The 24,358-nt window shown below is 35.6% G+C and overlaps 1 protein-coding gene across 1 annotated transcript; it reads left to right on the forward strand.

Moving 5' to 3' along the window:
• The first annotated feature begins 979 nt into the window (after window positions 1–979).
• On the forward strand, window positions 980–22,738 carry CALB1 (calbindin 1). The gene is made up of 11 exons (XM_004766982.3): window positions 980–1,303; window positions 1,816–1,892; window positions 5,832–5,906; window positions 14,153–14,236; window positions 14,347–14,403; window positions 17,312–17,389; window positions 19,981–20,036; window positions 20,333–20,372; window positions 20,501–20,554; window positions 21,403–21,474; window positions 21,811–22,738. The coding sequence occupies exons 1-11, from the start codon at window positions 1,225–1,227 to the stop codon at window positions 21,922–21,924; spliced, it is 786 nt and encodes a 261-aa protein (XP_004767039.1). The 5' UTR covers window positions 980–1,224; the 3' UTR covers window positions 21,925–22,738.
• Window positions 22,739–24,358: the final 1,620 nt, after the last annotated feature.

Genomic DNA, 24,358 nt, shown 5'->3' on the forward strand with positions numbered 1-24,358 from the left:
CAAACACTTTAGAAGTATTTATTTAATAAACTATCTATACTTATTACATATTAAAAATGTAACATGTATTCAGTTAGGTAGGTTTTTCTTTTTTCCAACTCCAATGGTCACTTCCAGTTCCCAAAAAAATCTTCAACAAATATTGCTTGGCATGGAAAGAAGAGATATATGTGTTAAGGCCCTGAATAGTGTGTTAGCTGTGTCAGTAACTCACCTAGGTATAAACTTAGACCAGAATCTTGGTTTCTTTTTGCTTGGGCTTGTTCCTTCTAAGCTCATAGGAAGTAAACCATAATATTTCTAAGATCACTTCTTTCTCTAACATTTTAAGATTTTATAATTTTATCACTTTCCAGTTATAAGTCTACTTCAAGTTGAAAAAAAAAAAAAAACCCACATAATCCTACTTCATCATGTTGGCAGGTCTTGTTCATTTAAACCATCTTAAGAAACATTCCTAGGATGACGCTCCAGTACAAAATAGAGTGGTTGATAGCAATAAATTAATTGTACACATTAATCAAAGTAACCTAATACTTGCCAAATACTTGCCTAATACTTTCACCTGACTTTGTTCAAATACCAAAATGTCTCAGAGAAGTCTCCTTTCTTCTCTCTCTCTCTCTCTCTCTCTCACACACACACACCATCTGTATGGTGGTATTGTTTATCAGCTTTCCCCTTGCATCTGAAAATCAAAACCTCTTTATGTTATTTCACTATATTATTCAGGAACGAAGATAGTTTATGGATTAGGAGAATGTGGGGGAAAGAGTGTCTGTTTTTAGGCTTCAGTCTCTGAGCTAAGGATCTCCCACCACCTGCTGCTTCCTACACTCTAAAACTCCTGCTCCAGCAAGCTTTCCTGCGAGGAGAGGAGAAAACTGGGAGGGGAAAAAGGTTGATGCGAGCTAGAGGCGGGAATGAGGAATGGGAGGCAGGAGGAGGCGTGGCCCAGCTCCGCTGTCAGGATAAATACTGAGAACTGGGTGCGGGGTGTGGAGAGAACTCGGGAAGACCGCCTGAGAAGAGCAGCACCGAGGACAGCTCCCGGCAGCGCCCGCCCCCGTCTTCCTCCGCAGATCTCTTTCACACACACAAACACACACACACACACACACACACCACACACACACAAACACACACCCTAAGGTTTTTGCTCACCCCACACTCGCACTGACACACATACACGCATACTCATACACGCACACACTCGGCTGTACAATGGCAGAATCCCACCTGCAATCCTCCCTGATCACAGCTTCACAGTTTTTCGAGATCTGGCTTCATTTCGACGCAGACGGTGATTATCTCCTCTCTTTTTAACTGTTTGAAGACCCCCTGTCTCTGCCCTTTTCTATCCTTTTCCCCTCCGCTGAGCCTCCTAATCCTATTTTCCCTCGTTTCTTTACTTCTTCCCCCACCTCCCTAATCTTGTCTCTCCCGCTTCCTCTCAAACCATCAACTTGAAAGTTTATATGTTTTTCTATGTTAGCCCAAAACCTTCAACTTTTTTTTTCTCTCCAAGAATGCTAATGGCGGGGGGGGGAGAGTGAGAGAGAAGGAGCAGAGTAAGGGGACACCACACCCTAAAGTTTCTCTGGCTATACTTCACATCCGTACCATCCTTCTTTCCCTTAGGGGGTCCAAACTTTGACGCGAGGAGAGGGCTGCGCTACCCTTTCCGCATCCTTTCAGAGTTAATTAATGTACGGGGGGAGAGAGCTTTGCAGGTTGCCAGAACTTTAGCTGTTATGGAAATTGAAAGGGGAAGAAACTCATGTCTGATACCTGGGTGGCTCTTTGTCTTTTCAGGAAGTGGCTACCTGGAAGGAAAGGAGCTGCAGAACTTGATTCAGGAACTCCAGCAAGCACGGAAGAAAGCTGGATTGGTAGGTTTAAGTTTGCAACCAAGGAAAAAGACCTTCAGCCTTAAAACATAAATATTCTGAAGTTTTCATAATGAGCCATCGGAGATCAAGTGGCTTCCAGGGAATGCAGATTTATTGACTTGAGAAAGGAGAGGAAAAGCACCTTTCCGAACTGTGGGGGAGGGGGGATGAAAAGGGGACAGAAAGAAATCCCCTAAAGGGAAAAACCTTACACTATGAAATTAGAGCTTTTAAAATATAGATTCTGTACTTGTACTTGCTTTAATAATGCTTAAAAGTGAGTGTGCATGAGTCCTTTTAGCAGATCACCTCGTCTTCGATCGAGTTCTACAAGGTAATTTTTAACTTCTCTTTAACTGCGTGAGAAGTGGGGGGTGGGGGGGGCGGAGAAATACATTTCTGCCCCTTGGTGGTCAGGAAACAGATCTGCAGATTATGGATCTCTTGTTTTATTGCTACTTATTTTGAGATTTGATGTGGTTGGACAGATAAGAAAATGTTCTATCTTGACCTTTCTCACTGGGGGAAAGTTGGAAAATTTGTAACATAATAATGAGCAAGAACTTAACAAGAAAGATGTTCGTAACCCAAAAGTCAGAGATGTAAAAAGTAAAACAATTTTAAGAATTTCATATATTTTTAAAAAGCAAAGCTATACTCTGATTGAAAACAACTAATGGGGTCTTGAAAGCAAGGTATATTTGTGATTTAAGCCATTAGGTAATTAAATAAATGACAATTTTTACCAATTATGAATAACTTCCTGTGGGCTTAAATTTACCTGTTAAGATGTTCTCAGCATAAAAATAAAGTATACCCGGGCTTAGAACATAGATGGGATGATTGTACAGAGGAAAATAGGACAAGAATTTTACTAGTATACTGGGGTTTATGTAAGACTACATTTCAGAAGACTGTGTTGGATTTGGGCTAGTTAGAGCTTAATGATTTTGGCCTTTTAACTAACTACTGGCTAGAGATTTTACATTACATATTATATATAATTTTTATGTCTTTAGAGAAAAACACAGATGTATGTGAAATTTAGCAAATCACCTTAAGCACTGATGTATGTATAGATATTTTATAAATATGTTACTAACACAGTTACTTTTTTTCTAACTAAATTGAAAATTGTGTAATACACATCTCTGTACAACATATTCAAAAGACTACCAGAGGACTCTAAAATGTATTATAATATATTACAGAGCTATCAGTTCTAAAATCATGGACCGAATGAATTTAAAACCAGATAACACTCTGAGGATTGTTATACCCAGATTTGATATTATATAAACCTGGAAGGATCAAATAAAATAGGAAATGCTCTATACACTCTCTCTACACCCTCCCCTCCTTATATATTATCATAAATAAATTCATGTAATATTATAGTTCTATATATCTTTGACTAATAAAGCAAAAACAATTCCTTGTTTCATTTAAAATATCTGTTTGGAATAATCTTACTTGCCATACAGTTTCAAATTAAAACATTGCAAGACACTTCTAGTAGCTAAATGATTATATTTTTATTTTTTTAGAATTTTAATATTGTGATTTATTTTCAGTTTAGAAATTCAGATATTTAGAAACTATATTTTTTGAGATTTTTCTTTTCCCATTTAAATATTTGTACTGTTTTGTAAACAAATAACTTCATGTTAGAGTTCTAAAGATTTAAAAGTCTTTTTCTACTGCCCAGGTTCCAGTTTTAAACTATTGGAAATTCTGATTATTAGGTATTAATCCAAAAATAGCAGACTTGAGCACAGGTATGAGATTATATCAAGTTGCTTAATATGTTGATTGCTGAGTATTTTTCTGGGTTATGTGTATAGGCTTCGGATAGTTAAAATCTAAATTGAGATCTAGACTGAGAGGTTCATGTACTGGACAATCATCACTATACTACTGGCGTCATTGTAGTAAACCCTTTCTTCTTTTTTTGTAGAACATAAAGACTAATCTTAAAAACCAGGTTTCTTTTCATTTCTGGCCACAGGATAACAAATTTCATTGTATTAATGGAAGCACTATTTGGGTTGTCATATTATTACTGTGAAATTTTGAAAATTTCACTAATTATAAGTGAATATAACATTTTTTTAAAGATTTTATTTATTTGAAAGAAAGGGAGAGAGAGCGAGAGCACAAACAGGAGGACTGGCAGAGGGAGAGGGGGAAGCAGGCTTCCTTGAGCAGTGAGTCAGCCATGGGACTTTGCCCCAGGACCTTGGGATCATGACCTAAGTGGAAGGCAAATGCTTAACCTACTGAGCCACCCACATACTCCAACTGAATATAACGTTAATGAAATATAAAAACCCAAAAGATTTTCAAAGCTACCCTTTTATACTAAACATGGTAGTTTGTCTTTAAATTTGCATTTTTATAAAGCTTGATTTTATTATCATTGTCCTTACATTTTGTACTGTTTAAAACCTAGATTTTGACATAATTACCACCCAAGAAGTTCACAAACTAAATGTCATGTCTGCTAGTTAAACTAGTGGTACATGTGATTTTTGAGATTTAAAATCAAATAATTTGTTTTTGTTTACTTTAAGGTATGTGCAAAAAACTAAACTGAAGATCCCACTAATGCCAAGGGATGAACTCTTTCCTTCTCTTACTGCTGTAATAAAATTTAATAAACGCAAATTATAATTAAACCATAGAAGAGTTTTGTTTCAAAGACTACTTTATAATTAAATTGCTTGATTACCATTTGTTAATTCAGTTCTAAAAATATTTACTTTGGTTCAAAAAGAATTCTGCAATAACTAGTAGTAATGATATTCAGCTTCAATATGAGTCTCGAACTATATTAACCTACCTATCTCTAAAGCAAACTCATGGGCTAGATAATACCATCATCTTGTTATGATAAAAACTGAGACCTTAATACACTTTTCCAAGGACATAGAATAGAATAGGATATTAGTAAAGGCTGACCTATTTTAAATTGGCTTCAGTTGATGCAACAGGGCTATCTAAAATGGGCTATGTTGGAGACCCAAGGGTATAAATTCAACTTCCTGAATACTAGGTCTATATTCAGATCACTAGTTTACAGTTCATAGCCCTCTAATCTGTCAATATGTGAAGAGATTATGTAAGCAATAGAATAGATTGGACAAAATAGTTCAAATGAGATGAAAGCATTCATTTTGTCCCTCTTAAATATATCTTCTTGTACTAAAATACATGGGAGAGAAAACATCTCAGGAAAAAATGGAAACACTGGAAAATTACTCTCTAAGTTATTCTGGGAGGCAAAGATCCTGAACATATAACCAATAGCTTTCAATAAGATCATCAAAATTGTTTCTCTCTAATGAAAGTACAAATTGGTAAAGTCATTTTTTTATCTGAATTTTTTTTTTAATTTAGTTGTTCAATGTATTTAATCAGTAAATGCCATTCTGTTTTGGGAACCTGAAGATACTAGAAACATTGAAGAGTGACAATGTGAGGCACTCCAACATTCACATTTCTTGCTTGTCCAAACTGAAAACACCTATTATTACTTCCCATGGATAAACATGTTAAAATAAGGAAAATGTTATAGGGCAATTAGTTGGAACAAGAATATTTCCTGAAGGAAGCAATGTTTAAAGTACATTATATTTAAATTCACTAACAGTTATGAACTCAGTAATTCTGACTACCTTTTCAAAGGATAGCATATTCTCAAAACTAAAGAAGATAAATCAGTAATTAATTAAGAAATTATAATAGTAACCCTTTCATTTGAAACCAGTAAATACTGTGTATCAGTTATATCTTCAGTTTTCATGAGAATAGTTCATCAGTGTGCATAATTCTAAATGGTTTCAATTCCAGTTTTTCTTTGCAGAAGTTATTAACATATCAGAAGCATAACTGGTAGTTTTTTTTAAATAAACTTCTTACCTTTTGATATAATTTTAGGAGTTATCACCAGAGATGAAAACCTTCGTGGATCAGTATGGGCAGAGAGATGATGGAAAAATAGGAATTGTAGAGGTAAGGAACTTAGTATTTTTCTGATATATTTTTTAATAAATGAGCTTTATTTTATACTTGAATCCAACTCAGACAGGATATGACAAGATCATATTTGATTTGATTTGATTTGATTTGGAGAGGCTTATTTTGCCTAAGTAAAATGTTATCTTCTATTCAAAATGATAAAATCAAAATGCTAAGAAAGAGACCTTAGAGTTTGCCTAATCCAGAGCCTAAATATAATACATTATGAAACCAAAATGTGGAGAGGTGAAATGATTTGCCTTTGGTTATGTGCCTTTTTGCTGGCATCGGTACAGTTAAAAGCCCAGGTCCCAGACACCTGCTGTACAGTTAGAAGCCCAGGTCCCAGACACCTGGCAAAGTACCTTTGCCATTACATTACCCTGCCTCACTTGGATAAAACACCTACCAAGTACATGGTTCACTGGTATTTCTTACTTAACAGCATACAGTTTTCTGTGTATTTGTCATCACTATGACGATGGCAGAAAGCTGCATCCTGGTTCCTGAAATTCTATTTTAAAGATTGGCAGTTAACCTTAGTAAAAACAAAGAACTAAAGTTAATGAATATTTTATGATGTGTTATAGGTAAGGATTTCTTCTGAGTCTCTGAAAGATAAAATTGTGGGTGTCAAATCCTATCTTCTGATGAGGACTATTCCTATGGAGGACAAATTTTGTTTATGAGTTAAGGCAGCCAGACTTTGACTATGCATCAGCTCTTCAGCATTCTCAGATTTGTACAAGAGCTGTTGTTTTCCTTACTTGTGCTTTCTGAAGCTCTGGTGTCTCAGCTACTTGATCTCTGCAACCTATTAGAAAAATTGAGTGGACAGCTTTGTCCAGAAAAATTAATAGGTGATATTTTAAAATATGCCAAACCAAAAGTATAATTATATTATTATAATATTCTTAGTGTATTAGGTTGTGATGTAGTCTGGCCATCAACAACATGTAGTCATAATTTACCTTCGATTCAGAGAATTAACTTGGCTTTCAATTAATTGATCTTATAGGACATCTGTCATTCAATGTGAAATGCTTATTTTTAAGCAGCTACCTACAAAAGGAGTTAAGAAAGGACATACTATTATTACCTTTGTAATTAAAACATTTCCCTGGAGTATACACTTTCCCCTTTGCCTTTGTATAACTCATTACAATATAAATAATAAATTAACGGTACTGGGACTTACAGATTCACATAGATGTAAACTCATCAAGATACGAAATCATTAAAGAAAAGAAAATAACTTTTAAAAGACCATAAATGAGATGAGGTAAATCTATTCAAAATGAATTGGAAAATCTAAAATCAGTGAAATTATGGATGCGGTTATTTCAAAGCTTGACATATTTTATAATTCCAGTAGAGGAAGGACCATCATCTGATATTTAACATACTTTACCTTAAAGGACTCCAGTGGTCTCAGCTATTTATTTTACTTAATTTCTTCAGTGAGAGTAAATTAAACAATAGTATTAAAAAAATCATGATCCAATTCACATGCATTTCACACTTTTAAAAGGACTCAATGAATCCATTTTGAATCCAGGTTTTACTATACAGGGTAGAGTATCACCACTTACGAATTATAATTTGAAGCCATATTTGAATGAGAGCCTGGGGGCCACTAGCAGATGCATTGTCCTAGAAGTTTGAGGAAAGAAATTTCTCTAGAAGTTTGAGATAATAAACTATTATAGAAAAGTTTTATGTGTGAGTAAAGACAGGTAATAGTCGAGGATAAAGAAGCTAATGGAGGCTAAAATGAAGAATTGAGAAATTTTATAGTAATCACAGTAAGAAAATTTACATTGTATGACAATATACAATTTATAAAATGCATTCTCTCATTTGATCCTGTGACAAAATAAAGGAAGTCTAATTTATAGTAGAAGGACCTATTTTATAGCTGGGGAATCTGTGGCTTCAATAGAATTTGACCAAAGAAAAAATAAGAAAGAAATGGTGAAACAGCCAGAATTCAATCATGTTCCTCTAAACTACTCTACTTTTTTAAAATAATATATAACCTGTGCATCTCTACATTAAAAGAAAATAGTTCCAAGCTTCAGTTGGTTGATTACTTAGGGAAAGGCTTTATGTTTAGCTTGGCTGAACAGGATGCATGAAACATAGAGGAGTTATCTAGCCAAAGCATTTGAAACGTGATTTGAGCACAACTTGCAGAACAGCTGAAGAAGACAGAGTTTAAAGGGAGAAAAACTTTCAAATAAATTCTTATGTGTCTCACTTAACTAACTATCCCAGGACACAGAATTTTTTGCCCGATGAGACTCCTGGGGAAAACTAGCCAAAACTCCTCATTTTAAGGATGAAGAAACTGAAACCCAGAAAGCTTAAATGCTGTGTCCATGGCCCCAGTGGCAGGGAGTGACAACAGGTGTATGCAAGCCTAGGTCTGACCATGATTCCAGAATTCTTTTCATTAATCTGAGTTATCAGCCACAGGCAAGAGGAGGGGTAGAATGGGGGATTGGTTGGAGAGAACATTAGAATGGGAGAGCAGAAAGAGGGATCACTGCAGGAGTTCATAGGCATGCTGATTAGGTCTAGAGTGGGTAAGTAGGAGTGAAGAGAGTAAAGAGAGGTTCTGAAAATCACTGGAAAGAAGAAATTGAAAGTTAGAGATTATGTGTCCTAAACGAGGAGAGGAAGAGTGGGAATGCCCAAATTTATAACACATCCTGGTGTGTCCACTAGGAAGTTGAATAAAATGAAGTTCATCTTTTTTTTTCCCCCAACTGAACATATATCACTTGCTAAGAAATCCTATATATAACATGGGACACAAATACACACACTCCAGCCAGCCATGATCGAATGGGAAACCCCATGTTTTCCAAAATTTATGATAATCTACCTAGTCACATCAAGATAATGTCACTTTATTGATCAAAGGGAGAAGAAGTTAGTTGTTCCTATATATTTAATAGGCATACAGATGGGATCCTCAAAAACCTAATTAAGGCAAACCAAATGATATTCATGTGGTAGTCTGCTTTCCTATGGAAATGAGCTAAAGTGATTTGACTTTAATTGAAATGTGTTGTTCAAAAGATCAGAAAAATGTAGTGATTAATTTTCAGAGTTCTATCCTGAAATGGACTGACCCTGCAAATAACTTGCTTTTGAGATCCAGAAATACGTAAAATGAAGGGTAGTATATAGATGTCGTTCTTCTGAACTTTTAAAATTTCATGTCTTTAGATTTTAAAATTCACATAAATACAGTTATAAAGAGGTTGTTAATATGAACTCAAAACAGGAGCACTGAAATTTTGAGATACTTTAACAAACACCATGACAGTCGAAAAATGTTCTAAATTTATTCAGGCTAATAGCTTTATTGCAGGGAAGGCTGGTTAAAATAATTAGAAAGGAAGACTGAATGATTCAGCAGATAATATAAGTGCCAGAAAAGAAATTTCTAGTAAGTACAGATATCTCCCTTAGTAGGATATCAACTCTAAGTTTTTCACTTAATCCCTTGGGCAACGTGTGGGAAACTACCATCCTCTTCAATTTTTTTTTTTTTGTATTTGTCCAGGTCAGTACATAACACTGAAAAAAAAAAATAGATCTAAAAGCTATTTTAATCCTAAAACTGTAACATCTCTCCCAGGGAGGCAGACACTATTTTCCCTCTTTTCTTCCACAGTAGGATTTGAGCATGTAAGTTTAGCTATAGTGAATGTAATTTTTCATAGCAGACTACTTTTTCACCTCAGAATTTGGGGAAATTATGAACAGTAAAATCAGATTAAAAACTTCCCTCCAGATAAATAATTTTCAATAATGAGGAAAAGGTTTTTGATTGGAGATTTTAATAGAGCATGATGGTTAAAGACAAAGGCTTCAAAAGTCAAGAAAGTCAGATGGTCCAAAGGCTTCAAAAGTCAAGAAAGTCAGATGGTCGGATTTTTCAAATCTGGTTCACACTAAATGATAGCAATTCATTTATCCTCTCTACCTATTTCTTTGTAAAGAGGGATAGTATATAAGTACCAACATCAAATGTGAGAAACATCAAACAAATACATCAACCTGGCACACTGTAGTAGTTGCTATCATTATTTTTTAAAAAACTGAAAATCTACACCATTCTTCTGAAAACCAAAACTTTTAACAACTTCTTATATAATTTTTCATATTAAAATTGTTAAACTCAACTGGCCTTAAATTTATGTAAGATTATTTGCTTTCCCAATTTCTTGGAATCACTTAATTGCCTAGGAAGAATACTTCTCTGGTTTCCAAATGAAAGAAGTGAATGCTCTGTTAATATGTGTTGAAGGAGGTTAACATGCACCACCAATGTCTTTAAGAATTATGCTTCATGTGTGCTTTGACTTACGTAGCTCAGTCACTTATGCTTTTAGTAAAATTGCCCATTGTGTGTGCTCTCTTTGTAACTAATATTGAAATTTATCACTACATCTCCTTTTTTGAAATTGTGGGAAATAATGTTTGAAATTATCTGCTTCTCTAGAAGGTTCTTACCCACAGTGACTATGAATCCCCAGTATCTAGCCCAGTGCCTAGTAGGTTCTGAAACATAGCTCTGTGAGCTACAGCAAAGAATTTCAGCCTGCTCTAAGACATAAGAAGAGGGTTCTACATTATGCCTAGGAATAGAACAAAAGTGTAAAAACCCTGTGACATGTTCAGTTCCCTGGGAAGCAGATCTAAGCCAAAAATGAGCAATAAGTAAATTTATTGGGGGGTGCTCTTAGGACCAATACCTGTTGAGGGGAAATAAAAAGAGAGGACTGGGCAGAGGGAGACAGTGGTCCATGATATAGTCTCGGACTATATAGTAGAGGCTTCAGTCGACCCTACAGCGGACTTGAAAGCTGCAATGGCCCCCAGACAGTATCCTTGGGAAGGCAGTGCTCTTCAGCCTAGATAATCTCCCAAAGGCACCCCAGAGGCTCTCCCAAAGTAACACTCCCAGCACCTTTTAAAGGAACCTCTGAGTAGAGGATCACAATATCCACCCCAAATCTACCCACAATTCAGTAATAAGTTATTTGAATTCTCTCCAAAGGAACTTTAGCTACAGTTTACGGGGACCCTAGGCCATATACCATTGCCTTCTTTCATAAATTCAGTAAGGTATTTACTGACATTTTTACAGGTGCTGGGCAAAGAAACAGTAATAAGACGCAGACCCTATCCTCAAGATGTGTGTAGTTTTTATGTATCTAGGAGAGACCGGCAAATTTTACTTCCCCACTCTGAGTGACAGATACCAGTGCTTACACCTGAAGCTGAGGAATTCTGGTTACTATCATCTGCCTTCTAATTATTGCCTTGATATTCTTCCCTCTTTTCCAAACCTTAACGAAGTTTTGTGAGTTCATAAAAGAACAGTGAGGCAGCCCAAGGATTAAGAAATTACCAGTAACCTTGGATCAGGCAATACTGAATATTTCCATGGACAGCAGGGACTTAACAAATCTGAGAATAAAGCCACCTTACTTGACATCTTCAATAAAAGACCTCTCCTATTTGTAGAAATGCTCTAAGACACTAGTGCTGGAGAGTTATTGCACCCAGCTCTGATATTTGAACTTTGACTCCCAGTATATTGATGGAAGCATCAACAGAAGGACCAAAGGTGAAACACACCTTTAAAAAGATGATTTATGTTCACTATAGTTACATCCTATCCACACATATTCATTGTTTCTCTTTTAATGGTTAGCTTGTTTTATTATAATCTTTTACATATTTGAGATGCTTTTCTAATGGTTAAAATGGGATGGCTGTATATTCAGTTTAACATTAACAGTTCAAACTTACAGATTCAAAATGTGCATGTAAATATAGTTTGTAATGTTTTAAAAGAAATGAAACATGTCCCAAAATGACATGGGAAAAAAAATACACATTTTTACTATATATGCAGAACAATTTTACCATCTCTATATTTGACATTCTAGAGACCTCTAAATTTTATGCCAGTTATATGAACTTTAATTTTTGAGACAAAGATGGTTAAATTTTCCCTTATTTTACACTTAGTAATTACTTACTAGTTCATTCTTTTTTTTTCTGTGTGTAATTTTTTTTTTAAGATTTTATTTATTTATTTAATTGAACGAGAGAGATCACAAGTAGACGGAGAGGCAGGCAGAGAGAGAGAGATAGAGGGAAGCAGGCTCCAGGGAGCCTGATGCGGGACTCGATCCTAGGACCCTGAGATCATGACCTGAGCCAAAGGCAGCGGCTTAACCCACTGAGTCACCCAGGCGCCCTCTGTGTGTAATTTTTTAAAGAAAAGTTAGATTTCGTTGAAAACACAGCTATTAAAATTCAAGCAATATAGAAAATTGCAATGAAGATAGTAAAAACAAATACTACAAATCATGTTAAGTAGGTATTTTTAATGAAGTAAAATTATCAACCAATGCCTAGCATTTAGGTCAGGCATATAATGCACTGAGGACCACCCTAGGCATATAGGAGATTCAGACAAAGCATGGTCCCTGCCCTCCAGAAATGGATGGGCCAACAACACCTTACAAAGTGGTATCTGACAAGTTACATACCAATAACTAAAAGAATTGGCATTAGCTATTTCCTATTTCCAAAATGAATGCTTATGTAAATGAACAACTATACTAGTGACCTTTGTTTCAAAATAAGAAAAGGTCTTCTGAGGAGTCATATTGACATTCTAATAAGATATATGGCTCCGTTCCTCAGTTTCATAAGCTGAATGGATCTAATTTGAGGTATTATTTTAAAGACATAAAAACACATAAATTTGAAAAGATACATTTTATATTAAAAAGCTTTAATATACCTAAATGGATGAAATTTTTTTTAAAGGGACATGAGGAGATAGATTTTCCTATAATTTGGTAGAAATTTTGGAACAGATACTGAACTTGAGGTATATCCATACCAAAGGTGCTTGGTCTAAAGTCCAGGGATGAGGGTCCATGCCTGAACTTCAAGGAAATTAGGTGAAACATTGTATGTGTACTTTCATTCTTTAATGGTGAAGATGTAGTGATTCTAACAAAGTCTCAAAATCATTTTGAACCCAGTACATTTAAGAGACATTGGTTTCTACTTCATAACTCCTTATTTTAGTGATGAAGGTACTAAGTTCCAGAAGTGGCTGAGGGAGTTGCTGGGGACCACAGCTAATTAGCAGCTGAGCCAGGAATAGAACCCAGGCCCGCAGTGAGGCCATCAATCCAGCTCCCTCCCTCCTACACATAACAGATTACAGTCATCTTAAAATGGGATCTGGAACCCTTTTAAAAAAAAAAAAAAAAAAAAGAGGAGGAGGAAGAGGGTTCTAAAGAGATCTAAGGAGACAGGTCATAGGGTCATAAATAGGGTCTTAAACCCAAGCCCTGGATCTGAAGTGGATATCCTCTTAGCTAAAACCAACAATGTGAGAACTATTTCTTCCTGTTACTATTCCATTTTCACTCTTCATTGTGAATGGTTTTTCCCCCTCTCTTTCCACTGCCTTACAATAGTCTTCAGTTTATCCTTTTAAAAAAATATATATATTTTATTTATTTATTGGGGTGGGGGTAGAGGGAAAGGAAGAGGGAGAAACAGACTCCCCACTGAACAGGGAGCCTGACACTGGTGTGATCCCAGGACTCTGGGATCATGACCTGAGCTGAAGGTAGACTTTTAACCAGCTGAGTCACCTAGGCGCCCCTGTCTTCAGTTTATCTTCCCTGCATCTCTTGGGCTTTCTCCTCAGATCTAGGGATGCATTTTTTTTCCTTCCTTCCTTTACCCTCCATTTGCATTTTTCATACTTTCTTTGCCTCTCCGTGTCATGTATATCTCTACACATACCACATTCTGTGCACCCTGAAAAGAGCAGCAGTGCTCTGTGGCACGGAAGAGATGAAGGCTTCAAGCCACCGGGATGAATCTACTTGGATGTCCAGCAGATAAGGAATGGTCAGACCTGTGTTATCTGAGCTTTCTGAACACACCTGCTGCAGCCACCTCACAGACCAGGCAGCCCTGTCACTCAGGGACACCCACGCATTAGAGAAGACAATGCTTCTCTGTGGGAACAAACTATTAAAAAGGGAAGGTCAGTCCTAGCGTTTTTCCTCTCCTGGTTTTCTAGGCAATAAAACTTCTTCTAATATATTCAAGAAAACTGAGCAGGAAGTAATGATAAGGGTTGCTTCCCTTACAACTTTTTCAATCTTTTTCAGTTGGCTCATGTATTACCCACAGAAGAGAACTTCCTGCTGCTCTTCCGATGCCAGCAGCTTAAGTCCTGTGAGGAATTCATGAAGGTAAAATAGAGCTCTGCCCATGAGTGAGGTCTTCAGAAAGTTACTTAGTGTAGGAAAATTGTTGTGTATTTTTTAATCTATTTGGTTTTCCTTATCCAAAATTATTACAGACATGGAGAAAATATGATACTGATCACAGTGGCTTCATAGAAACTGAGGAACTTAAGGTAAGCAAATAAAAACCTGTTGTTTTTTTCCTCTTGAATAGAATTATGAACTCTTTTAATTAGGAACTTTTTAAAAAACTTCCCACAAAAGAAACTTACATTGAGCAATGGCACATTTTCACCCACTCTTCCACATCGTTAATGAAGTACCAGATTAAAAAAGAGACATCAAGTACTTCTTCAAATTCTATTCAGGAATGCAAAAAAATTAGCATTTTCTGTGATATAAACAAATTGTTATACTAGATAGACAGATAGAACAATAATATTCTAGGCCAAATGCTCCTTTTCATTGAAATTTGCCATTTTATTTTATAAATTAAACGAATATAAACAGATTTCTCTCTCAAGAGAAAGACAAGGAAACAATTGTTGCACATTATTTTATCTAATCTTCATGTGAGTTCAGAAATCACTACTACCTTCATGAGGAAAAAGATTAAGAGTTTAGTGATACAGTGAGGCCACACAGAAAGACGATGCTGGGTTGCAATGTTTAAACCCAAACTCCTCTGCCTCCAGGTTCCCTACCCATTCCATAAAACCCCCTGCCTCTCAACAAGAACAACAACAAAGTCCTACTATAATCAAACTTCTGAAAAATTATAACTTTGAAACTGAATTTGTCAGTTCATCTCCCCCAGGTGTACAGAAGAGCTGGTGGGGGAGGAAAAGATATGAAGGAGAAGCCAAAGAGATCTAAAATCAAGTTATTGATACTTTTTTCTTCTTTTAAATGGGGATAATAATACCTTTCACTCCGATTTACTGTGAAGCTCGAGTGAAATTCTGTATATGAAAGATTTTGTGAAATACACATGGCACAATACATTGTATTACTCATTAACTCAATAATTTAGTAGTCTTTCAGAAGTATGGCTACATTCTTTCTGTCATTTCCTTAAACTGACCCCAAGATTTCTCAGTCCAGAGACCCTATTTTATCAGTCTCCGGGATAGAGAGTAACTAAACAGGAGGCAAATTAATATACTTATGTGGCAGGTATAGTATTAGGTACTTGAAATGTATTTTAAGATTTAATCCTCTCAGAAAACCTGCAAGGCATGTATTATCATTTCCATTATACAGAGAGACAGAAATTTAGAGAGAGTCAATTTTTCAAATTTACCTAGCTGCTCATGAAAGAATCTAGACTATCTGATAATGATTCTTGTCAAGTGTGGAAATAGGAATATCAAATTCAGTTTCCTTCTCATGGTTTAACGTGGCTTGAGTCACAGACAATTTTGGAGATGGAACTAGGACATTTGCACCACTGTAAAATTGCTCAAACACAGTCAACAGCAGCCTCTTGGAAATATAAACATTTCTAACATGAAAACAATATGTTTTATACAGACTTGCAGCACAACAACCTAGAGCTCATGAGGTAACAGTTAAGCTATTGTGTCTTTATTCTATAGGACAAAAAAAAACCAATCTTTTAAAAATCATTTCAAATTCACCATGAAAACCTTAGCTCATTTCTAATACTGACCTTCTTTGTTCTACATTTTATTCTCAGAAAGAGATTCTAAATAGAAGTCCTCCTCTCTGGGGAATTTTGAAGATAAGTTGGTATTCTTTTTTAATGGATCTTTCAAGAAAGCTAATTTTAAGATCCATAATAGAGTAAAACATCACTTGCTCTCAGACACGACTTTGAATCTCAGCGGCCCCAGGTTTCTCCCAGGCTATTTTTGTGACCACCATTTTAGTCTCTGATGAAGCTTTTTAACCCAATTAATCTCTGACAAAAGACTCCTAAGGCTCAAAAATAAAATTCACCCCCAACACATAACTTTGAATTTTCCATGCTTCACTTTGGATTTGAAATGGAATGCTTGAAAAGAAAATGCATTTAATCAAACCAAGAAAAAGGTCTCCTTCCTCAAAAAGAATAAAGTTAAACCAGCCCAGCAGAATTCATACATTTGGGAAGAAGATAAACCACTGCAGAACCAAAGAAACCCAATCCTTCAATATATCCAAACACAGTACCTGCTTAGTTTTCCATAACTGCATTAATTCATTTTTGGAAAAAAAATAAAGGAGTCGTAAATGGACAGCTCTAGACAAAATGAATATTATATGCCTAAGTGTTCACACTGTCATTTATGTGGTTTTTAGAAAACTTTTGATTTATTTCTGTTTAAAAAAACTTAACTCCCTCCTAACCTCCAACTGTCAAATTAATAATGATCTTTTTTCATCCTTCCCACAATAATCTCTATTTTAATGTGATTCACATACCCTTCAAGGATTAGAGAACATCATCTGTGGCCAACTGTCTTTGACTGAACAGCCAGTTGAAGCTTTCTAACCAAGGTGTTTGAGACTGCATCCAGCCCAAAAGCTACGTGACTGGCCCTTCAGAGAAACAAGCTTCCTACAATCTATATAAACCTCACAGTTTGTGAGCACAGAAAATGCACTTCAAATGATAGGTAGCTCTACATCTGGCTTGCTAATAATTTTCACTCTTGTTACAATGGCAGAAAAGGGGGCTTTCTTACAGGAAAGCCATATGAGCTTTTATGAAGATATCATTATGTAGAAATGCACCCATTGGGCTGGCTGGTATACAAGCTTGTACTCAGATTCCTACACAGTGTACAATCCAGATACACATTTAATTGAAGTCATAAAAGCAGTGCAACACAGACCACAACAGATCAGGTCTCAGTAAAATGCATATATCTTACCTGTCAGAGGCAGCATCGTGGCTGGAATGCCAAGTGAACCGAGTGCCATAATCTCCCTTCCGAGGTCCTCTCCTCACCCAGTTCTATCCTCCAAAGGAGGCTTTCTTTGCATTCTCAGGACATTCCATTTCAAGGCAGGCTGAAATGGAAATGGATTATAGGTTATTTATGACACTTACCTGAGTGTTCTTTTTCTTAACAGAACTTTCTAAAGGACCTGCTGGAAAAAGCAAACAAGACTGTTGATGATACAAAGCTAGCTGAATATACAGACCTAATGGTAAGACTGATCTTGGAGAGATAGTAGCCAAGAACCTATGAAGTATTACTGTGTTCTTATTAATTCTCAAGGCTATGGAGGATGAGATAAATAAACCATGTGGGCATCACATGCGTTTAGGTATCATTTCCCTTGAAAAGTAAGGCCAAGTGAGTGCTGTCATCATTGGTTTAAGGCTCAACACATGAGCATTTCCTTTCTTGTGGAGGTAATTTATATCTATCAAAAGATCATTTTTCTGGGATGCCTGGGTGGCTCAGTTGGTTAAGCAGCTGCCTTCGGCTCAGGTCATGATCCCAGCGTCCTGGGATCGAGTCCCACATTGGGCTCCTTGCCCCGCAGGGAGCCTGCCTCTCCCTCTGACTCTGCCTGCCACTCTGCCTGTGCTCTCTCTCTCTCTGACAAATAAATAAATAAAATCTTAAAAAAATATATCATTTTTCTTACAAAGCCAGTGTAATTATATAATTTATACACATGTAAGTTACATTGTAGATACATAAATTAGATAACTAAAAACATTTTTTGAAGGTTCTGAATTTGTTTTTATCATGACCCACAAAATCATTAATTTTGTAAGAGTTTAAACAGAACTTACAACTACTTTATTCTTTGGGTGACTAAAAAAAAATGGGTATTTTAGAATATGGTCTTGGTGCTTGCTTGAGAAGTTCCAAATGTATCCTGAGCCTGATGCTATGATAAATAGTGTAACCAAGATATCTTATAAAACGTTGATAATGAGCTAAGGAAACTGCTTCACACATAGACCCTTAATGTTTTAGGAATGAACAAATTTATGAAGTTCTGGATAGAATAATCCAATGCCCATGAAGTTCATCAATTTCAAGTAGGTAGTTTCCTCATTTGATGCATAGCATTAGAACTATGAGGAAAAGTCTTTGCCAAACTGATTCAGCTGTGGATCAGTATTTTGGCAACATTATAATTTTTGAAATTCAGGCAAAATTTTTAAAATTGTCCAAATCAGTACATATATTTATACATGCTTTAAGTACTGTAAAGGAACAGTGAATTCTTACCTTACAGATTTACATAAATACCCCCACAATAGTGCATATTATAAAAATTATGTTCTATTAGATTGATAAAGGAATTAGGCTTTTTAGTTACCCTGGGAAGTCATCTTATACAAGTCTTGATTATAAACCTCAGTTATGAGGTTTACTTTCAAACTGGGAGTCTACTTTTATGCAGAGGGGGAAAAAAAAACACTAGAACTTTACTATTGTCTTATTCACTATAGAATGATATTATAAAGCGGGACTAATCTTTAATTTCAAATTAAAAATTTTTCATTGCAAGAAAGCATCTTCTTTAATCCATAGCACTAGCATATGAATGTGTCACAGTGGGGACATCTAAGCTCTGAATAGCTTATGGGAAATGGACAATAACCTACATTTATCAATTTTCTGTTTTGTGCCAGTCTTATGGGATGTCTATTTAAAGTAAGAACTCCTTTCAGGTAGAAATTTGAAGCAGTCTTTTAAAAACTACTCAGATGGGAGTTTTCCCCCTGTTGGACTGGCCTGGCATATCTGATTCAATGTCATAAACCAGTTCAAATCTGAGAGGCAAATTAATCAAGTACTAATTAAGATTTAAATATATATGTAGGGAAATAGTCCCCTATGGACACTAAATTGTGTGCTCAGGTGTCCAGTGTCTTGGTAGACAGTTTGGTGATATCAGAACTTATGGTCAACAATTTATAAAATGTGTCAGTATCAGACTCTGAAAAAATCTGCCTCCTACAAAGCATTCTTAGAACATTTCAAACCAGAGACTGTTCTTTTTCTCCTTAAAGAGACTTCACTAAACCTATAACCATTATGACCTGATCACATTTTTTGAAAAAACAAAAATAATGTTGCTTTTTCACATATGTAGCATGTAAACTTTATATTTATATATAATAGCATGTAGCATGTAAACTATATATTTATTTTAATATATCTCGTCTATAGGCCCTCCATGTACAATAGTTGCTACTTTCTAAAAACATTCATGCTTCCTGAATAAGAGTATGAGTGTATTTATATCTGAATGGGTCTTGGTGTATGATGTGAATTTAAGTATGGTGAGGAGGTATCTACTATCCAAGGAAAATAATTGAAAATTAGTCAAAAATTCTGTTCTCTTAAGAATTTATTCATACTATCTGCCTGTTGCTTCTCTTTATGATTTATGCTATAAAGGAGGGAGACCAATATTTATTTTCATATTATTGTTTGGAAAGTTTTAGAATATACTTTACACTGCCAGACACCAACTCTCCCACATCTTAACACATACACATAATTGCAAGAAAAATAAATTACGGTATTCCATAATCTAGCTAAGATCTTTATTACCTTGACTATTCTATATTATCCTGATAAACTTTGGCAATTGACCCAACTTATAGAACTGAAAATTTGCACTAGAAGTTTAATAAAAGCTAGTTTCTAGAATTTTACAGTCTATATGAGTAATTGATAACTCCAAATACTTTATTTTGAATTTTCTTCTCTTTCCTATAATAAATCATTCTTCAGTGGTTACAATAATAACCTTCTGTCTTTCAGCTGAAATTATTTGATTCAAATAATGATGGGAAGCTGGAATTAACTGAGATGGCCAGGTGAGTTTAAGAAGTAGACAGATGGAGCACTTGGGTGGCTCAGTGGGTTAAGCCTCTGCCTTCAGCTCGGGTCATGGTCTCAAGGTCCTGGGATCGAGTCCCGCATCGGGCTCTCTGCTCAGCGGGGAGCCTGCTTCCTCCCTCTCACTCTGCCTGCCTCTCTGCCTATTTGTGATCTCTCTCTGTCAAATAAATAAATAGAACATTTTTTTAAAAGAAAAAAAAAGTACATAGGTGTTATAATGAATTGATCCTTATCCAAAAAATCTAATCTATTATTATTTCTCTCTCAAAAGGTTACTACCTGTACAGGAGAATTTTCTTCTTAAATTTCAGGTATTTCTCTTTTCCCTACCATAAACAATATTTTCCTTGCAAAGTTAGACTGTGGGAGATTTGCCAAGGGAAATACACTGAAATAGAATAGTAACACTTTAACCTTTGCTCCCTTCTCTATCATCCAGGGAGTCAAAATGTGTGGGAAAGAGTTCAATAAAGCTTTTGAGTTATACGATCAGGTAAAAGTTTTTTCTTATCTATAATTTGGTTATTTAGAAGAATTTAGAAAATGCTCACAGGGAAGAAACCCTAAATAAAACTCAAGGTCCATATTACAAGAAACATGAGCGATTAAAATTACTCAGCCAATTTACGCTTGTCATAGTATCTTGTCATATGGTATTCCCAATTAGGTGATTCTTGATTCAAGGCCCATGCTACAATTGATCTATTTTGAGGCTTTGAATAAGATACCAAACTCCTCTAACCCTCAGTTTCCTCATTTGTAAACAGGAGATCACTTTCCAGGGTGGGATGAGGGTTAAGTTAGTTGAAAATATCCAGGAGAATCCTCCCCATATAATAGATGGTAACATCATGTATATGAGGTAAGGCTGTTTGTGATGTCAGTAGTTACCATCCTTTATTTTTTCCTAATTTCCCTACTCCTGGGTCAAATCACTCCTCTGTGGGCTCTGGCACAGCTCTGCCACTACCTGGTGTGATATCAGCCTAGTCACACAGCTTCCCCAGGCCTCAGAGTCCATATTCACGTGAACATACTTAACGACAACCTAATAACTTCAACAGGAAGGGATACTGTTAACATAAAGTGAGATGTTATATGTAAAAGTACTTCAAAAAGTTCAAAGTATATTTTAAATGTAAGGTTGTTGCATGAGAGGCAATTCACATGTATTTTGGACCTTTGGAGCAATAAAGAATTTGGAGGGTCTGACATTAAGATGTTGGAATATCTGCCAAGTATGCAGTAGGGAGACTTTGTGAAGAATCAGTTATTTCCGTTTTCTTACACCCCCTGTTACTGTGCAGTGGGTTGTATACTGGTTTATTTCTGCTCCCTCAGGATGGCAATGGATACATAGATGAAAACGAATTGGATGCTTTACTGAAGGATCTGTGTGAGAAGAATAAACAGGTAATCTAGTTACCATGCCACTCACTTTTTAAGCAGACTATAAGGATCCATCTAGAAGCACCACACATCCGTTTTTGGAAATCTACTTTAAAGATTTATAGAGCGGCAGAAGTAGAATTCAATTCTTAACCTGATTTGGTACTGGCCTAAAACTGTGTAACTGTGATAAATAGATTTTTAAACAACCTTGCGATTTTTCATATTTGTGGAAGAATTTAATCTACCTCTTAATGGATTGATGTAACAAGAAGTTTTCATCCTACATTTTATCACTTGACAGTGGTTAATTAACTTCCATATTTAGCTGGATAACAATGCTATCTATATTCTATACAGGATCTGGATATTAATAATATTCCAACATACAAGAAAAGCATAATGGCTTTATCAGATGGGGGGAAGCTGTACCGAACGGATCTTGCTCTCATTCTCTCTGCTGGAGACAACTAGAGTTGGTGACCATGACCATTTACTAGCGATACATTGTATCTAACAATAACTGTGCACTGTAAGGGAGTAGGCTGTATTTTCTTTTGTATCTGTAAATTTAACTGCATTTAGATGATTACCCAGGATGTGTGGCACATTCTTTTCAGCTTGTTTCTACACTGTTTGTAATGTACAGTTTTTGTAACTACATGACTGAAAAAGGAGAAAGTCTCGGCTTAAGCCAGTCAATAGACCCAACTGAACAAAAAAATAACTGAACATATTCTTGCTTTCATAAATATAGTTGGACAAGATTTCCCTGAAAATTCCACTAGGATTAATCTCTAAAATTCTAGTCTCTGATGTGTAAATGCACATTTGTCACTAATGAGGAGAATTATATCTAACAAGTTACCATTTCAGACAATCACAGGTCTGTCCCACAAAATAGTCTTAAGCTGTATTTCCAGTTATTAGGAAGAATGTGCTTTTGCATCTAAAATACCAAAATATCAATCAATAGTTAGTTATTCGTGGCTCTATGAGGTTAACAGTCTCACTAGACAAGACTTAGTTAATTAATCAACAACACGTCTATGCTTGAATCCATACCAAGCTATTGGTTCAAGTTAATCTGATGACAAGGAAAGGTAGCACAGATGACACAAATCTGTCTGATTCTACATCTGTATTTCCAAGAAGCCTACTGTCAGAGAGTATGACCTTAATCCATTTTCTAAACTGTTTTCACGTGTTGCAGATTATAATTATTCTAGTCAACTGCTGTTTTTATGTCATATTGTGTGATCTATGATTAAATTATATATGCCTAGTATCCTGGTGTCTACTTTGCATACTTCCTGGATTTTCTTCCTATGTAGGACTGTCCGTTTCCATCAAGGGTATCTGCTGCCTCTGAAAATATTTTTTTCTAGCTATAACAACTCTATTTTTTACTACATAATTAAATTTTAATGTAAAATTCATAGCACCCTGATTGTTGAATGTTATATCATCAATAATTTTGTGTATTCTGTGAATTCTATATATTTCGTATTGTGATCAGCATTCAAGATAGCTCTATTTCTATCTGCAAATAGTTTCAAATGAGTTAAAAATAACATCTGAAGAGAAATACTAATGTAATCATTTAACCTATTTAGCAAGGGAGATTTTATGGTCTTTTGACCTACATCCAAGTCAGTTTCATAGATCTGTAGCTAGAACATCCTGTTACTGGTTACACTTGACATGTAATGGGTGGTAAATTGACACTTTGATTGTGAAGCAAAGAGCTAAGAGACATATGTCTGTATGAAATTTATAAAGTTACCGCCAAAGAGTTAATGGCTGTGGGTCAGTTTAAATGTCTCCAACTCTATAAATTCAGCACTACTTTTCTCAATTCATAGAAATCACAAACAAAATAAAAGTGAAGTATCTCTTTCCCCCAAGGATGAACAGAAAAGAGACTTGCCAAAAAATAAAATTTAACAAATGACGTGTTAGATTGGCTTTGCTTCTAGTATGTACATGGAAGCACTGACCTTAGGTTGAATTTAACAACTAAGAATAAATAAAGAGGAAAATAACTTTAATCTCTTGTATTTTTGTTTCTACCTCAAAAAATTCAGTTGACATGTAATTGGTAATCAATCCAGGTGAAAATGTAGGATACTCAAGTTATTATGGCCTAAGAAATAAAAATAAATGTCAGTCTGCCTGATTCAGTGGAATACATCTGCTCTTAAAGGAGCCTCTGACATCAAGATTTACAAAGAAATCCCAAAAATCCAAGTATTTGGGAGTCCTTTGCCCAACTGACATGATCAAATAGTTCTTGGTGAAAGATTTCCTTGACAGAAATAGGAGGGATATACAGATTTTCTACAGTCATCTGTTCATTACAGATGAAATGGCTATTCATTATGAAGTGTACACCAAAATAAAGAGCAGGTACACCAAAATAAGCAGCACCGAAAGAAGGAAAAACAACAGCCACAGGAAGTCTGATAGGAGTATAATCTGGGGTGGGGGGGGGGACTTCCTAAAAAGCTAATAACAATAATAATAGTCATGAATCCAGCACCCCTCCTGTTATGGTGAACTTTAACATCTGAGCACTGTCAGGGAAAGAAATTCTTATAACTCAGCTAAATCAGTCACCTTTACCTGTAAGTGACAGGCCTGCCTCCTGGAGCAGAAAACAGAAAAGTGGAAAACGACTCTGACAGGACAAATGTAAAATAGCTCATACACACCTATCTCATATCACAGACAAAATTCATTCCAGGTGTTTTATCAATCCAAATGCAAAAGGTACACAGACAACAACCTATTAGGATATCTCCCACTCCTCATGCATAGGAAGATTCCTTAACAACCAATAATGAAAAAAAACAGATTGAAAAATTGGATTCCTTAACAACTAATTTTGAAAAAAACAGATTGGAAA

The sequence above is a fragment of the Mustela putorius genome, unplaced genomic scaffold, assembly GCF_011764305.1.
Source record: "Mustela putorius furo isolate JIRA1106 unplaced genomic scaffold, ASM1176430v1.1 tig00003846_pilon_pilon_pilon, whole genome shotgun sequence".
In the NCBI taxonomy this organism is placed as follows: Eukaryota; Metazoa; Chordata; class Mammalia; order Carnivora; family Mustelidae; genus Mustela; species Mustela putorius.

Coding starts and splice junctions, on each gene's coding strand:
- CALB1 (XM_004766982.3), top strand. CDS start 1,225: ATGGCAGAATCCCACCTGCAATCCTCCCTGATCACAGCTTCACAGTTT. Junction 1,304..1,815: donor GCTTCATTTCGACGCAGACG/GTGATTATCTCC, acceptor TTGTCTTTTCAG/GAAGTGGCTACCTGGAAGGA. Junction 20,373..20,500: donor ATTTTCTTCTTAAATTTCAG/GTATTTCTCTTT, acceptor TCTATCATCCAG/GGAGTCAAAATGTGTGGGAA.